The 17,138-nt window shown below is 35.2% G+C and overlaps 1 protein-coding gene across 2 annotated transcripts in view; it reads right to left on the reverse strand.

Annotated features, from left to right (window-relative positions):
• Nucleotides 1–17,138, reverse strand: part of TRPM7 (transient receptor potential cation channel subfamily M member 7) — a 98,914-nt gene that overhangs the window by 22,540 nt on the left and 59,236 nt on the right. For both annotated transcript variants that reach the window (XR_005882578.1, XM_040968814.1), the window contains exons 20-29: nucleotides 16,971–17,099; nucleotides 14,334–14,612; nucleotides 11,844–12,018; nucleotides 9,733–9,859; nucleotides 8,732–8,916; nucleotides 7,934–8,066; nucleotides 5,766–6,481; nucleotides 3,547–3,614; nucleotides 3,023–3,082; nucleotides 721–817 (exon numbers count right to left, since the gene is read on the reverse strand). Coding sequence is in view for 1 of the 2 variants with exons in the window: in XM_040968814.1 (XP_040824748.1) it covers nucleotides 721–817; nucleotides 3,023–3,082; nucleotides 3,547–3,614; nucleotides 5,766–6,481; nucleotides 7,934–8,066; nucleotides 8,732–8,916; nucleotides 9,733–9,859; nucleotides 11,844–12,018; nucleotides 14,334–14,612; nucleotides 16,971–17,099 (1,969 nt within the window). In the remaining variant the exon portion in view is untranslated. The remainder of the gene's footprint in view (nucleotides 1–720; nucleotides 818–3,022; nucleotides 3,083–3,546; nucleotides 3,615–5,765; nucleotides 6,482–7,933; nucleotides 8,067–8,731; nucleotides 8,917–9,732; nucleotides 9,860–11,843; nucleotides 12,019–14,333; nucleotides 14,613–16,970; nucleotides 17,100–17,138) is intronic.

Consider the following 17,138-nt stretch of genomic DNA (forward strand, 5'->3'; position numbering starts at 1 on the left):
CATACCACCGGGCCCAGCAGCTTTAATTTTCAATGATTATTAAATTTTATCAAATCCCCTTTGTATAGTTACTGAGATAATCTCGTAATTTTCCTTTGGTTTACTTTCTTCATGCATCACAGTAATATGTTTGAATGTTAAGCCAATTTGCATTCCTGAAGAATAAACAACCTGATCATTATATGTACTGCTGAATTTAGCAGATGAAGAAGAAAAAAATAAGTGAGGGTAAGAGGGACATGGCGATACTGTTTCTGAAAAGGAAGCTTTAAAATTACTCAATTTTTAAGATACAAGAGTATGCAATCCTGACTCATTTTAAAAAGCCTGATATGGAACACCAGAATATCTTCAGTAAAAAGTTAATGGTACAAAACAAATCTATGGTATACTGTTTTCTGTTGTATAGGAAAAAGACTGAATTGTCATGTATTACAGTATAAACATGAAGATCTAATGGGAGACAAACCAACAATGGTGATGATGAATCATGCAGATTGAAGCATGATACATGACAAAAGTCAGATCTATCAGAAACAATTGTTTATGTAAAAAGTACCAGAACGTTAGCCTTACATGACTTATTTATGGCTAACAACAATGGACCAGAAAACTTACCTCTGACTCCTATATAATTTATTATCCAGGTATTTATCAAAGATAAGATAAAAGTTTAAATAAGCACGTTTGCTAACAAAATTCATAAATCAAAACACTTACCTTGTTCCACATGAAGAGAATCTGGAGTTCTGTGACATTCAGTAAAGCCAGCAAAAGAACTCACGTGTTTCAAAGTGTCTTCAGAGGGATTATCACTCTGCATATAGTGGACATACACATAATTTTTAAAACAACTGAACTGAATGCCATGCCACTGTTCTAAGTAAAAAGAACCCCTTGATTATTTATTTAGCTCAATATACTTTATTTGAGATAGACACAAGGCGGAAAATATTGATTACGGTTATTTTCTTCAGGGTCTCATAAACTGTCAAAGCACCTTTACTTGGCTATTGTAGACAAATCCATATGAGCTACTCCTTTTTCATAACAATATAAATTCACAAAAGATTTAGAACAATATAAGGGAATTGTAGAAAAAGAATCAACTCACAAGAAAGAAAAAAAAGGAAGGAAGAAAGGAAAAGAAAAATGGAAAGAAGGAATTATTTTACACATGCCTTGGCACACTCACAACACTGATTTGGAACTACTTCGTATTTGTGGGTCTTGGTAGTTTCTTAATGATCTGTATAAGGTATTCATCTAACAAAGATCTGTTGGCTGCCTGTCAAACTTTTTCAAATTTATTTAGATTTATCTATGTGTAGGTACTTAATTGGTTTTTTTTTTATAATTTATCCCACTATTTTCTATTGCCTGCATGTTGAGAAAGCTCTTCTGCGGACTGGTTCATGCCCTGGCTTTTCCATCTATGATCAAACTCTCTGCTAATGGCCTGGGAAAAGCAGAAGTTGTGCAAAGAGTTTGGGAGACCTGAAGAAATCTTGGCTCCTAGTTTTATGCAGGTCCAACCCTGGCCATTGCAGCCATCTGGACAGTGAACAAGCAGAATAAATAAATAAATAAATAAGTAAATAAATAAATAAATAAATCTTAAAACAAAGAAAGATGAGGTTCTATTAGCTTTACAGCTTAAGTTTTTTTGTGATTTCAATTTTCTAAGTTAATTTAAATATAGAGATAAATCTTCCAGCTTTGCTGCTAAAGTTCTTGAGCCGCAGTGGTTTTACACAGCTAAGGTAAAAACAGTACTCATCTTTTACTGGCAGAAACAACAGATTTTAAATTCATGTCCAATTTTAGTTTCTCCTTCTGGAACCAGTTTACAGCTATTTCTTGCTTGCTTTATTTTAAGTGCTTTTTGATATACTCAATAATAACACAAAAATTCTAATCTGCAACTAAGAGACAGATTTAGAGGCATTTGAAGAACTAAAATTTAAAATTAAAAACAAAACAAAAAAAATTTTAATGGGCCCAGTTCATGTCCTGACTGCCCCACTTTCCATCCAGCTCTCTGCTTATGGCCTTGGAAAGCAGCAGAGGATGACTCAAGCACTTGCGACCCTGCACCTGCGTGGGAGACCCAGAAGAAGCTCCTGACTTCCAGCTTCAGATTGCTCAGCTCTGGCCAGAGGCCATTTGGGGATTAAACCAGTGGATGCAAGATCTTCCTCTTTGTCTCTCCTTCCCTCTAAATGTGAATAGCCTTTCCAGTAAAGATAAATATACCTTTTAGAGAGAGAGAGATATGAAAAGTAGAACTTCTCTACCAAAGTTGATTTTACTGTTACTGTAATGTGAGATATGCTATTCCAGTTTTTCTAAAATAGATTCAACTGAAGTGAATTTTAGAATTAAATAGTGTTGGTTGGATCTTTGTAAGATTTAATCAGTTTATTTGTAATCTTGAAATGCTTAATAAACTGTCTCACCACATTTTCCTTTTTCTGTAGGTAGATTATTTCTGCATTCTAGTGCCATGTAAAAGGTTTTTTGTTGTTGTTTTGAAGTTTTGTTTTTATTGGTAGATCAGATTTAGAGAGAGAGAAGCCAGGAGCCTCTTCCAGATCTCCCACACAGATGAAGGGTCCCAAGACATTGAGCCATCCTCTACTGCTTTCCCAGGACATCAGCAGGGAGCTGAACAGGAAGTGGAGCAGCCAGGACACAAAGCAGCAACCATATGGGACACCAGCACTTGAAGGAGAGGATTTAGCTGCTGAGCCATCATGCCAGGCTCTTCTCTTCTTTCTTTTCTGTTTTCATCATTAGTTGCGAGCCAGAGCAATCTAAATGCAGTCGACCCATGTATTTAGATGTCTTTCCAAAATCGCTCTTTTAACAGAAAAATTCAGATCACAGGAATAAAATGGCTACAAACATTATGCAAAATATAAATACAAGAGATCCACTGAACTTACACCTACCTCCTGACTAAAAGGACATGTATATTTTAAGCTGAATTTGTGACTCCCATTTTTACTAGAGACTTTACCTGATATTTAGGCATCTCTGCATATGCCATAATCATTTTTCTTACATCATTCTGCTGTCCCTATGAGTAAAAATAATAGGATTATTTTTAAACTTAGAGCAAACATAGCACGCACACACCCAACACATCTTACCTTTCATATAACCAGATAAATTCTAAGCAGTAAGACTTAGCCAAAAGTCATTAAATATATCAAAATACTATTTTAATATGAACATACACTGTTAAAAATACAAATGGTACTGCAAATGCCACCAAAATACATAGATCTATCTTCTCTATGCAGGATAACTAATAATATGGTCCATCAAAATTACATAATTCAAGCTGGTTCCTATGAAGAGCAACTATTCACAGAAATTCGTACGCCATTATCAATTTTTTGGTGTTAATTTAAGGAAAAAATTTATTTTCATTTAATCAGTTCAACATTTCTGAGATGTGAAATCTCTAAAGCAAAGAGACATAAACATAAAAGTAGTGAAAGAAAGTAAAACTGTCTTGCTTCAATAGGTTTTACTTACAGATAGAATTTCTTTTGTTTTGTTTGATGTTTCCTTAAATCTCTGCAAATCCATACTATCTCTATGTCCTTTTAAAAAAATAATAAATTTTTTTGTTATGTTTAAACTGTAAAAATAATGACATCATAAGACATTCACAGAAACAATGTTGTTTTTAAAATTTCAATTGCTTCACTGTCCACTTTAGCATATTTGATGAATAATATTAAAAATATTTGTCAGGACATTTGTGAAGATTAGTTTAGTCTACAGTCACAGCAAAACAAAAGCCCCTTAAATGAATCTAACATGTGAAAAGGGGCCAGAAATTTAAAAGGAAAAAAGGAAACAATCTTTTTCACTAGTATATAAAGGTAAACATACATTTTAAGGGTAACACATTACACAGTAACAAACAAGCTAAAATGGACCTTCAAACATAGACTAGGCTAGACTTTGGGTAGGGAGTCATGTATCTACATCCACAAGGAACTGCACAGAGCCTAGCAGAGGCTCTCAGCACTCTCAGGACCTAGGTAATCTGTAGGCTGGCCTTAGTGCAGATTTTACATTGACTCACTAACATTCTTAGAACTGTATCTATGCACATTCCATAAACGCCAGAAGTTCCAAAGAGTAGCAAGCCACCTAATGGAAAGAAATAATCAAGAACCTCATCTATCTTTAAATAATTGCTATCTTCAGAAAATGCTGAGTATTTGTTAAACACTTCTAGCTATTAACAACCAGAAGTATTAGGTTCTTCAAATTAGAGGATTATATTCTTCAAATTGGAAGATTTAATTAGCTCTATAAAATATTTCCCCTTAACACATTCCTCTACAATGGCATACCATTAGCATTTTACTATATTTAAATTTCCATTACCACTAAAAATAAAACAAGGCACATCCTTAACAGACAACAACAAACCCAGTCATTTGTTTTACCTTCACTGCTAAACTTTTTCAGAGTTGCCAATAGTGACTCTACTATCTCTCCTTTCTTTCCTTCCATTCACACTTAATTTCACAACAATCTGCTTTCCTCTATCACTTCCTTACCAGTTTTGAAGGTCACTAACATGTTATTACTAAAAGGCTTTCCTTTTCTCATGTTGTTTAAGAGATCACGGGTATAAGAATAAATCATTTTTTTCTTAAGTGCTCTCCTTTGTAGGAATATAAATGGGTAGCACTTAAGACTTCATAATGACAAATGAACAAGGTACAGGCTTAGTATTTTCTATACTTTACTATTTTCTATTGTTATTGTAGGGTGTATTCCAACTTACTGAAAAAAATACAATAAACAGTATGGTCGTGGTACACTAGTAGCAGTCTCATACATTTCCTCAAAATGCCATATCAAGTGATTATCTACCACTTAGGTTTATATAAGTACAGTCTATATTAAAGTCTCCTAACGAGAGCCCGGCGCCATGGCCTGGCGGGTAAAGTCCTTGCCTTGACTGTGCTGGTTTTGATCCCACCAGCCCCGCTTCCCATCCAGCTCTCTGCTTGTGGCCTGGGAAAGCAATGGAGGACGGGCCAAAGCCTTGGAACTCTGCACCCCCGTGGGAGACCTGGAAGAGCTCCTGGATCAGCTCAACACCAACCACTGCGGTCACTTGGGTAATCATTGGATGGAAGATCTTCCTCTCTGCCTCTCCTCCTCCATATATATCTCTGACTTTGCAATTAAAAAAAAAAAACAAAACAAACAATGCCATCTTGTCAAACTCTCAGAATATGCCCCCATGATTAAGTGACACATGACTCATTTGTTCTCAAATTAAACTATTTTCCTAAAAACCTAATTATTATTTGTATATCCTTTCACTCTCACATGTCATGAATTACCTCTCTCTAACTCCCTCTATATCCTTCTGTTGTCCCCAAAGGACTGTAATAAATTATGAACACTCAAAGTCTTTCAATAGGAGATGGCCAAATTCAACTAAAATGTTTAAATTCCAAAGAAAGCCCAGAAATTTTCCATAAAATTGTAATTATGGCTAATAATGGCTTTTCCATCATAACTCTTAAAGAATCAAATTTAGCCTATCTCCCCTACTAATTCCTTTTAAAAATTGCAGAACTACATATTTTAAAAAATAGTATACTTGTCACATAGTACTTAAAATTTTTATTATCTAATTATTTTTTCCTTTAGAGATAACTTTTATTTCTGAGCAGAAAACAAACAATCCCGACAACATGAACACCAGTTTCACTTACCCACAAATGCTCCAAATTCTGTATTGTCTCCTTCTGCAGCTTTAGAGCAAACAGTGTCATGATCTTTGGTTACACTTTCCAAGTGACTTTTGCAACTTGGCTGGGATGGTGTACTAACAGAAAACTTGGTTGGAGGGGATGACAGATGTGGTGTACTACTAGGTGAACTGCCTAGTTTTTGACTTTTATTAAATCCCTTTAATAATTCTAGGCCATGTCGTCTCTGCCGTAGTTCTGAAGGAGAAACAGCACTTGAGAATAAGGCACTGCAAGAGGAACCAGCCTCCGGAAAATTGAATTCTTTCCTCTGGGGTAATATAGGTAAATCTTGACCAAATATATTATACTGGGAATCTTTTTCATGTTTCATAAATATATTGCAAAAAAAGGGGTTATTACTTTCAACATCACCTCGAGGAACAGAGGAGCTAAGCGTATTTGCAACGCTATGCTTTTTCCACACAGAAGGTCTGACAGGACCATCATCAATAAGGTTTTGAGTCAAATGTTTAGAAATACTCAGTTCTCGTGTTATTTCATTGTGAACTTTGCTAGCTTCGGAAGCCTTCTGAGCAGTGAGAGTCTTCAACGTATCTACTGTGAGGGCTGAAAGATCCTGTAAATGTCCAATTTGAGAATCTAATGACTGTAAAGATCTTTTTATGTAGTTGACACGATCTCCAACTTCTTTAATTTGAATGCACATCTGTTCCACTCTGTAAAGGAAAAGCAAGCTTTTTGTAAATACTAAATATTGATATAGAAATTTCTTCTGTGGTCTCAATAAATTATGGTAAAAGCAGATTTTACACAGGTTCTAACATTGTAAAATTTAAAAAAAAGATTTATTTTTATTGGAGAGGCAGATTTATTGAGAAGGAGAGACACAGAGAGATCTTCCATTTGCTGGTTAAACTCCCCAAAAGGACATAATAATCAAAGCTGAGCCAATCATAAGCCAAGAGCTTCCTCTGGGTTTCTGGTTTGGGACTTGCAGGCATAGTGATTAGTTAGCTGAACCATCATGCTGGTCACTCCAACACTGTAAATTTTTTCATAAGACATGGTTACTTATTACGAGGCATACCCTAAGATTTAAGGAGGAATCTAAATCCTAATATAAAATACAAGATTTTTAAAAACATTTTGTGGGGCAAGCACTGGTACATAGCACCTTAAGCTGCCACTGGCAACACTAGCATCCTATTTGTTCATCTTCTAGTTGTTTCAATTCCAATCTAGTCTTCTGTCAGTGTACTTGTGAAAGCAATGAAAGATAGCTATAGCCACTGGGGTCATTAGAGGAACGAACCAGTGGATGGAAGATTTCCTTTGTTTCCATCTCTCCCTCTGTAACTCTGTCTTTAAAAACAAACAAATATTTTTAAAAGGTTGAAAAGTGATCTCTATTTGGGCGCGGATTCTAGGCTATTTATTCCAACATCTTTACAAGTAATTTGGGTACAGATACATCCACACAGGTCTACCATGGCTACACAGAGACCAGATGCTTCCAGACTGTAACAAGAAAATGGAAAAAGACTTTCAGAAAGTGAGGATAGTTTTATTCCTCTCACTGAACAGTAAAAAACATTAATTCCTCATTATTCTAAGTAGGATTAAAAAAGTAATAAGGTTTGATTTCTCGAGATTTGTGAAGTATTGAACCAAAAGAAATTGAAGTCTTCCCAAAATATGAAACAATTACCAAAAATTAGTTTGTCTGCGGCCTGGCATGAAAGCTTAGTGGTTAAAGTTATCGCCTTGACCACACCAGGATCCCATATGGGTGCCAGTTCTGATCCGGGTGGCTCCGCTTCCAATCCAGCTCCCTGCTTGTGGCCTGGGAAACCAGCTGAGGATGGTCCAAAGCCTTGGTACCCTGCACCCGTGTGGGAGACCCGGAAGAGCTCCAGGCTCCAGGCTCCGGATTGGCTCAGCTCCAGCCATTGCAGTCACTTGGGGAGTAAATCAACAGACAGAAGACTTTCCTCTCTGTCTCTCCTCCTCTCTGTTTATCGAACTTTCCTCCTATAAAATAAACCTTTTTAAAAAGAACCATTTTGTCTGACAAAATAAGTTTGACAATGTGACCATGCATAACATACAGACATAACCAATACAGCTTCATTCTGACATAATCAATTTTAGTGAAAGTACTTCTGAACCTTTCAAAAGTGACACGAATTCTCTCTTCACTTCCAGAATGAAATTTGTCATCTTTTTCATTAAAATACATCTCAACACACTGTTCTTCAAAATCATGTAGTTTCTTTTGATCTTCTTCTGTTAGGAAAAGTTCTATGAAAAAAAAAGTAGGGAAAAAACGAATAAAGAACTATCAAGCTATCAACTTTACCTCATGAGTTTTCCAACTTTTATTCAGGGCTCTTAAGAATAAATCTACCTGCACATTTTCTCTCTTTTCACTGCTGTGCGTCTACTGCTCTAGTACTAGACAGGTACTGTCTTCACTCATGCTATATCACCAGGGTAATTTCAGACACTTCTTGCACTTGTTAATTTTTTTAAAAAGACTTATTTTATTTGAAAAGCAGACACACACACACACACACACACACACACACACACACACACACACACACACACACACACACACACATCTTCTTTCTCTCCAAATGGCTACAACAGGCAAACATGGGGTCAGACTGGAACCAGGAGTTTCGACTTCCATCTGAGTTTTACACTTCTGTTGCTGGCAGTGGCTCAAGTACTTGGTCCATCTTATGCAGCTTTCCTAGGCCTAAGAGTAGGCAGCTGGTTCGAAAGCCCTAACATCGCCTCCTCCAACCCCCAGATCATACTGCACCTAAATTTTTCCTTAGGTTTAGAAAATTTAACAAAAGCAGGCATTAACTAATTAAATCTTCTCAATAACCAATTTTTAGCTTTTAGTATAATACTGAGAAGTTATAAAAGCATTTGCTTTTATGTATTTTACTTACTTGGTCCACTAGAGGTCTTATCTTTCTTTCTTCTTTTACATATGCAGCAAAAAAGAGAAACTATATGGCTAAGAATGATAAGCGGAGGAGGCAGAACTGGTTTCTCATGATAAGCCATAATAAAATGATAACGCTGGTACTTCCATACAATATTGGATATTGCCTTCACTTGTAAATATACATTGCTAAAATAACAGAAAAAAAATGAACTTAACTAACTGTATCTTAAGTTTTAAATACTTAAAGCTTTGTTCTAAATAAGGACACAAAAGTCATAAATTTGAGGTAAAAACCTGACATTCTTGAGGACCTTACTCATGCCTGGTAAAAAAAAATTTGCAGAAAAATATATTAAGATTTGAAAAATTATATATAAATGGCAAAACCACAGGAAAATAGTCAACCTTAATAGTAATTAAAGAAATGTAGGGCCCGGAGCACCCGCCCAACAGCTAAAGTCTTCATTTGAATGCGCCAGGATCCCATATGGACGCTGGTTCTAATCCTCTGCTTGTGGCCTGGGAGAACAGTTGAGGAGAACCCTAAGCCTTGGGACCATGCACCTGCGTGGGAGACCCGGAAAAAATTCCTGGCTTTGGATGGGCTCAGCTCTGGCCACTGCTGTCACTTGCGGAGTAATCACTGGACAGAAGATCTTCCTCTCTGTATATCTGACTTTGCAATAAAAATACTATTATTAAAAAAAGAAATGTAGAGAAAATAAGGTCCTTTAATTTATTATAAAATTGGCAACCACTGAAATAATAATAGTCAGTGTTCACATAAGTTAGGGATACAGGTCTATGTTTTGCTTATAAAACTTCCCAAAGTTCTATTTTTTAAAATACATTCTAAGAAAATCCTTTTTAAGTTTTATTCAAAGAATTTCAATAGTTTAAATTTCAATATTTTTTTTTTTAATTTTAAGTTTTGTACATTTCCTTCAAAACAAGTAGAAACTGGACAATGATTTGTTACAATGAACATTTGAATGAACTTACTTGAAAAATGCAATCAGAAGATTAACCATAATAATATACTGTACAAAGAGGTAGACTGCTTGAAGAAATGGAGTCAGCCATGTCCCAGGACCACAGATTTCACGGACAGAGGAATCATTTGCACACACTTAAGGAAGAAAAACAAATTTTGGTAATTCACCAGTAATTGCTATTACTTAGTATTTAAGCTTATTTGTTTACTATACATAAGAAGTCTTGATTACACACAAATCTGTATCAGTTACCAGTAGAAGCCTTGGCGTAACTTCAGTACAGAAAGACTTTTGGGAGAATTTCTCCACTACTCTATTCTGACAAGACTACACATAATACAAATGCTTCATTGACGAGCTTACCCTGAGGTGCATTAAAGAAAGCAAAGTTTCTATTATCAGCCACATCACAATACTTCTTTTAGAAACATGTTTTTTGAAAAATTTATTTATTTATTTTGGAAAGGCCTATTTATGAAGAGAAAGAGAGACAAAGAGAAAGACCTTCTATCTATCTGCTGGTTCACTTCCCCAGATGGCCGAAATGGCCAAATCTGATGTGAAACCGAGAGGAGAAACATATCTTAACAGTATGAGAGTCACACTAAACCCTGTAAAGTCATTAACATAAAGATCCTCTTCAAGATCTATTGGTAGACAGCCTTTTTCTGTACTCTTGAGGAACAGATGTTTTTCACCCCAACCTTCTAGCTGTTGAATTAGTTACTTTGTAGGGTCTGTTAAGCCTGTGACTGAGAAGTGAACTGAAAATGTGCCATGACAAAAAAAGGCACTGTCACTGTGACTGAACAGGTTAACCCTCCACCTTGAAGCACCAGTTCCCAATATAGGCACTGGTTTGTCCCAGCTGCTTCACTTCAATCCAGGTTCCTCATCGTGGCCTGGGAAAACTATCCAGGATGACCCAAGTCCTTGGGCCCCAGCATTCACATGGGAGACCTGCAAGAGGCTCCTGGCTTTGGAGCAGCTCTGCTTTGACTGCTGTGGCCATTTGGGGAGTGAACCAGTACATGGAAAATCTTTCCCTGTCTCTCCTTCTGAGGATGGAGCATTGGGGGGTGGAAATATCACAATGCTTCTAAAACTGCATTGTTAGATATGTGGAATTTGTTTTATAAAAAACTTGTAAATAAAGGAAACTGAAAAAAAATCACAGAAGTTATCTAATTGTGACATAAAAGAGGATTGCAAAAGTAGCCAGTGCTTCTCAAACATATTATAATTAGATCTGAATTCCTTCTCATCCCCCTTTGCATTGTAGTTTCTGAAGTCAGAACAAAGCTGAATACAAAGGGAAAGCTTTAAAAATTATTGTTAGCTACCTTTACTAAGGTGATATAAGAGTCAAAGTGTAAATATAACAAAATTGTACAAAATATTTCCTTTAAGAAATGATGGTAATTATGTCATTTATTGGTTTATCCAAAAACTTTACTTAACAATCTTTGATAGCAACCTGAAAATCTGAAATCCCTGAAAACTTAACATGATAAATGCCCTTAAAAAAATGACAGTATATTATTACTTTTGTCATTAACATTGTACTCGACCCCCATCAGCATTGGTCAAAAGTTGTCAGAATAATCCCAGTCCCCTTTACCTCTAACTCTATACCATAGCTAAAGTTAACTTAAGCTAATTAGAAAAAAGTTTCTAAAGATTTCTGTGAAAAAAAACTTTATGCTAAAAATATATTTAAGTAGTATCCCTTCCTTCCTTCCTACTAACAATTGTCTTATAATTACAAGGGAAACATACACAAATCAGAAAACATGATTAGGGAGGATGAAATAGGAAAGAATAAGGGTTCTTGTTTATATAAGTATCCAGTCTGAAAAGCAGCATGCCTTTGAAATTTTTGTTATGTGAGCTGATAAATGTTCTTATGTGTAGGGCCAGTTTAGGCCAGACTTCCATTATTGAGAGCCAAAAAAATTCTAAAACATTTTAATTAATTTATATGCTTCACTGGGAGTTAACTAATGAATTGTTGGAGGCCTTAGACTGGCTAACAGCTTGACTTAAAAATATACAATATTATTATAACAGAATATTGATTTTAAAACAAAACAAAAATCTTTGTGCATAAATCCTTACCATCAATTTCATATGCATAAACTTCACCAAAAATCATCCAGTATGGATGAAAAACTATATCTTTAGCAAGAGTCCAAGACGGTGCTTCATGAGGATAGAGTATTGCCTTTCTGGGAACACCAAAACTAAGTAACACAAGAGCCATAATCACAACAATGTAGAACATATTGGCCACCTGTTAAAAAATGAACATCATTAAAATATAGAGAAAACTAAATTCCACAACAAATTCTCATTTTAAAAAACGCACCTGATGTTCTAATAGGCAAATATTAGTAGAATAATTAGGCTTTTAAAAAAAGTCCAAGTAGTAGTCATTGAAAGTGTGGTATATACAATTTAGAAAGCTGAGAAGTTACAGGCATCTTTATCAACATGCTGAATTGTATTATCGGTTTAAACTAGAATAAGAGGTCTATAGGCAAATAGGCAGATTTCTAAGTGTCCTTCCTAGAGCTTTACTGTTCTTTTGTCTTAAGTGTACTTCACGGCATTTTGTCTTTAATAATCATCTTGTACTCGCTACATAAAAGAAAAGCTTATTCCTACTAATATCAACTGACAGTTATAATGATAAATTGGTCTAAGAGAAATTATTGTAATATTTTTTATACTTTTAAAATTATTAAGTAGAACTGAAAGAATAAGTCCTATAGCCTAGACAGAATAATTTTATAGGGATATAATATTAGGGGGGGAAGCTATTTGAACAGCTGAATCTTAAAACATCAGCTCATATGCAGAGTAGAGGCTGACAACTTTCCTTAGAGCTGACTAAATTAAATTATTTAAAGATATCTAAATATTTTCCCTGTTTATGTAAAAAAAAAAAAAAAAAAGTCTAAATTCCTAGGTTAAATGTGTAGGAAGAAAGAAAGAAGTTCAGTATTTATCATGCAATTTTATTAGGCTGCTATCAAAGATATAAAAGGAGTCTGAATATTAATATGTTCAAGCTTAAGATTTATTATTTTGAAAGTGAATTACTGAGAAAAGGAGACAGAGAGAGACTTTCCAACTGCTGATTCACTCCTTAAATGCCCTCAACTGCTAGGTTAAAAGCCAGGAACTTCCTCCAGGTCTCCCATGTGGGTGCAAGGACCTGAAGACTGGGGTCATTTTTTTTGCTTTCCCAGGTGTACCAGCAGGGAGTGGGATAGAAGTGAACAGCAAGAATTTGTCTTAGGTGTTTAGTTGTTATGGGCGTTTGGGAAGTGAATCAGCATTAGTACTTTTTAAAAAATATCTGATACTAAAAAATAATAAATAAATAAATAAATAAATAAACAAATAAAAAACTGCATGATGGGTAAAGACAATAAAGAGAAATGTGGTTTCATCATATACAGAGATAATATCTTAACGATCGCTGTATTGTTCCACAAAGCATATATAATAAACATTAAAACATTCTTGGTAAACAATTATACTCTACAATTTGTTGCTAAACTTATAAAAATAAAGAATGAATGCTCAGCATTTTTGTTTGTTTTTTTCTTATTTGAAATGGATTTATCCATGTAGGCAACACATATCTATGAAGGAGAGCTCCTATTCCCAGATTATAGTCTACAGATGAAAATCCAGTAAGAATATAGCATAAAACATAGTTAGATATAGAAATATTCTAAATATTCTAAAGTGAAGATACACAGGTTCCAGCAGCAAAGGATAACAATAGCATCAACATGATGGAGCCGATATCTAAAGGATAAATTTAGGTTATCGAGTCCAAAAAGCTAAGGGTCTAGGCATAGGTGGAGATGACAGCATTCCAGTATCTAGTCTGGCACAAGCAGAGATGAAATGTTAAAATGCTTACGTGACCTGCAGCACATGTAAAGAGGTCAAGAATAATAAAAGGGAAGCATGGAAGATGTTGCCAAGAAAAAGAATACAAAAGCTTTATTATTTCTTATAATTCTATATAATTTATAATTACCTCAAAATTAAAATTTAGACAGTCAGTCAAAGTAATAGCCAAATTGGGCATAAGGTTATGGGCTCATTGAAACATATTGATCCCTTGAAGTGACGTAAAACCCTTAATTTTTTTTTTGAAATACAGAAGTGATATTATCAGACGTGAATTTTTATAAACAATTTCTCTAGTTGCAATGTAAACTGAAAACAAGCCAAAGTACTTCTGAGGAGACTGAATACTAGCCTACTACAGGTGCCAGATGAGTTGAAAAGAAATACAGGGATAGGATTTAACAGATGCTAGTAAATGTTCTGTGATACAAAATATTCTTTGTAAGTATCATTTAAAACATCAAAGCATTCCAAGAAACCACAAAATGTTTTTCCTAATGTTATTCTAGCAAATATTTCTCTTTAAGTTAATAATGTATCCATAAAGATATATACGAGGCAAAAAATTTAAAAATTCACTGGTTCAAACAAAACTGTTAATAACACATCTTTATGAATTTTAAGAAAAAAACTGGCAACAAATCCATAAGTATTAGCAGACATGTTTCAACTTACCATTTTTCCAATCATCATTACATAGGGTCCTGCCTGTTGATTTACTGCTAGAAAATCTAGCAAACGCACATACCAAAATATTATGTTAAGACAGTAAATTAATCTTCCAGCCACAAAAACATGATTATCATACGCATTCTCAGAGTTCCATTTTGCTCCAAATCTTAGTCCAAATCCAATGAAGAAAGAAATTATGGCAATTGTATCACTGATATTGAAGTAATCACTAAACCAAACTTTAATCTTCTGGCTTATTTTTCCAGCTTCAGACATGAAGATCTAAAGGGTTAATTAGAGAAAAAAAAATGGCTTAAGCAATTTCTTCCTGTCAAAACATGTAGTATTTAATTGCAATACCACAGTAGCATTTTAGATATCTTAATATTTCAAAGCATTTTTAAAGTCAGTTATGTTGGTATTTGATGACTGAAATACTAAGATAAAGGACTTCCATAAGCAAAGTCATTCAAATAAATGACTAAAACAAAATCTTAAACATGTATACATATATTATACACACATATATATTACTCTATAACCAGAATGTACAATATTTTATGAAGATATTTATTACTTTTGTAACATTTATTATATTTTTATTGGAAAGGCAGAGCTACAGAGATGAAAGACAGAACGATCTTCCATCCACTGGTTCATTTTCCCCAAACGGTTTCAACACTAGAGTTAGGCTGATCTGAAGACAGGAGCCTCCTCCTTAGGGTCTCCTATGTGGGATCAGGACCCCAGGGCTTTAGACCATCCTCAACTGTTTTCCCAGTCCACCACCAGCAGGTAGCTGCATCAGAAGTGGGGCAACTGGCATTAGAATCAGCACGTATATGGGATGCCAGTACTGCTTGTTGAGCCATGGTGTCGGCTCCAAGATGCATGTGTTTATTTACTTGGAAGGCAGAGTAAGATAGAGAAAGAGATCTTCCATTTTCTGGTTCACTCTTCAAATTGCCCAGGGCTGGCACAAGACAAAGCCAGGAGCCCTGAACACCATCTAGATCTTACACGTGAATGGCATGGGCCTTTAGTACTTGGGCCATCCTTTGCTGCTTTCCAGGCACATCAACAAGCACATGAACTAGAAGCAGAACTAGTGCTTCAAAATGGGATCTAACATTTCAGGCAGTGGCTTAACTGCTGTGCCACAACATCTACCTGTGAACACTTTTAAAAGGTGTTTTATTTCAAATTGAAGGAGCACTTGGACAGAACAGCCATAACTTTCAAAGGTGCCTGCTGTCAGAAAGTAAATCAATGGTTTAAGTAGTTTAATAAATTCATTTAAACACATATCTTTCTTGGAAATAAGAATTTTAAAAAATTTAACTTTTCAGAGAAATGTTAAAACTCACAGCTTTAACACCACAGTGTCTCATAAATACTGACATCTTCTCTTTAACTCTTTTCCCTTGTACAATAAATCAAACCACTAGAGGTAACCATTATGACTATGCCACTTATCCCTGTGGAACTGATTCATGAATATTTAATTTTAAACAAGTATGGCAACCTGCCTTTTAACAATTTACAGCTTAATTTCTTTAAACACATTATTAAAGCAACACATTTCATAAAAATATAAATTGTAACACTCAAAAATAGAGATAAATTCTTACCACATCTATATGGGAAAGTACAATGTTCTGTAACTACTTTTCATTTTCGTGTACTTTTGAAACGTAAGGCAGAGACATAAAAAAGTACACATGCAAGTGTGTCAAGAAATAACATCTGGTCTCAGCGCAGTGGCCTGGCATTTAAAGTCCTCGCCTTGCATGCGCAGGGATCCCATATGGGCACTGGTTCTAATCCCAGTGGCCCCTCTTCCCATCCATCTCCCTGATGTAGCCTGGGAAGGCAGTTGAGGACAGTCCAAGGCTTTGGGACCCTGCACCCTCATGGGAGACCTGGAAGAAGGTCTTGGCTTCGGACTACGGCCACTTGGGGAGTGAGTCATCGGACGGAAGATTTCCCCCTCTCTCTTTTCTTCTCTGTGTAATAGCTTAAATAGGAAGAAAAAAACTAAAAACAAAACAAAAAACTCAAGAAAAACAAAACAAACAAAAACCCAACTAAATCCAAAATCTTAGTTAAAGGGGCCAGCATTGTTACAAGCAGCAGTTCAACCCCCAGCTGCTCTACTTCTAATGCAGCCCTCTGCTTCTATCTGAGAAGCAGTGGAAGAGAAGCTCTCACGGCTGTTTGCGGAGTGAACCAGTCCATGGAAGATCTCTCTCCTCCTAATTCTTTCAAATAAACTATTCTTGAAAAAAAAAAAAACCACACACACACAGAGAAGAATATAAATCCAAATAACTAAGTGCAAACTACAGTGCACTTTAGTGAGCAGTATATAACACAACAGCAACAGCAAAATAATCTGTTTTTAGTTTATCCACCTGACTGGTTATTATTTACTTACCCATTACAAAGAGTGACAGAACAAATATAGTGATGAGGAAATGAAACTAAAAAAAATGAACTGCACATTACTGACAGTCTTCCAAGTCACTTTTTAGAACAGCAAAAAATATCATTTTTTACTTCTAAACTATAACACAAACTTACAAAGACACCCAAGACAAAATAAACTGAGCAAGCTACTTTAAAAAACCAAAGCCATACCTCACGGACTTTCTCAATGGCATAGGTAAAAATATAGGCAATAACAATCCATTCTTGAACTGAAGGTAACCGTTCCATTTGTACAAGAACTACAAATGTATAAAGCATCAGAAAACCTAAATACGCCAACTGGTTAAAAAAAAAGAAGTATTAGTAAAAATCATAAAC

Source organism: Ochotona curzoniae, unplaced genomic scaffold (genome assembly GCF_017591425.1).
Source record: "Ochotona curzoniae isolate NIBS_2020 unplaced genomic scaffold, NIBS_Ocur_1.0 scaffold_4701, whole genome shotgun sequence".
Classification (NCBI taxonomy): Eukaryota; Metazoa; Chordata; class Mammalia; order Lagomorpha; family Ochotonidae; genus Ochotona; species Ochotona curzoniae.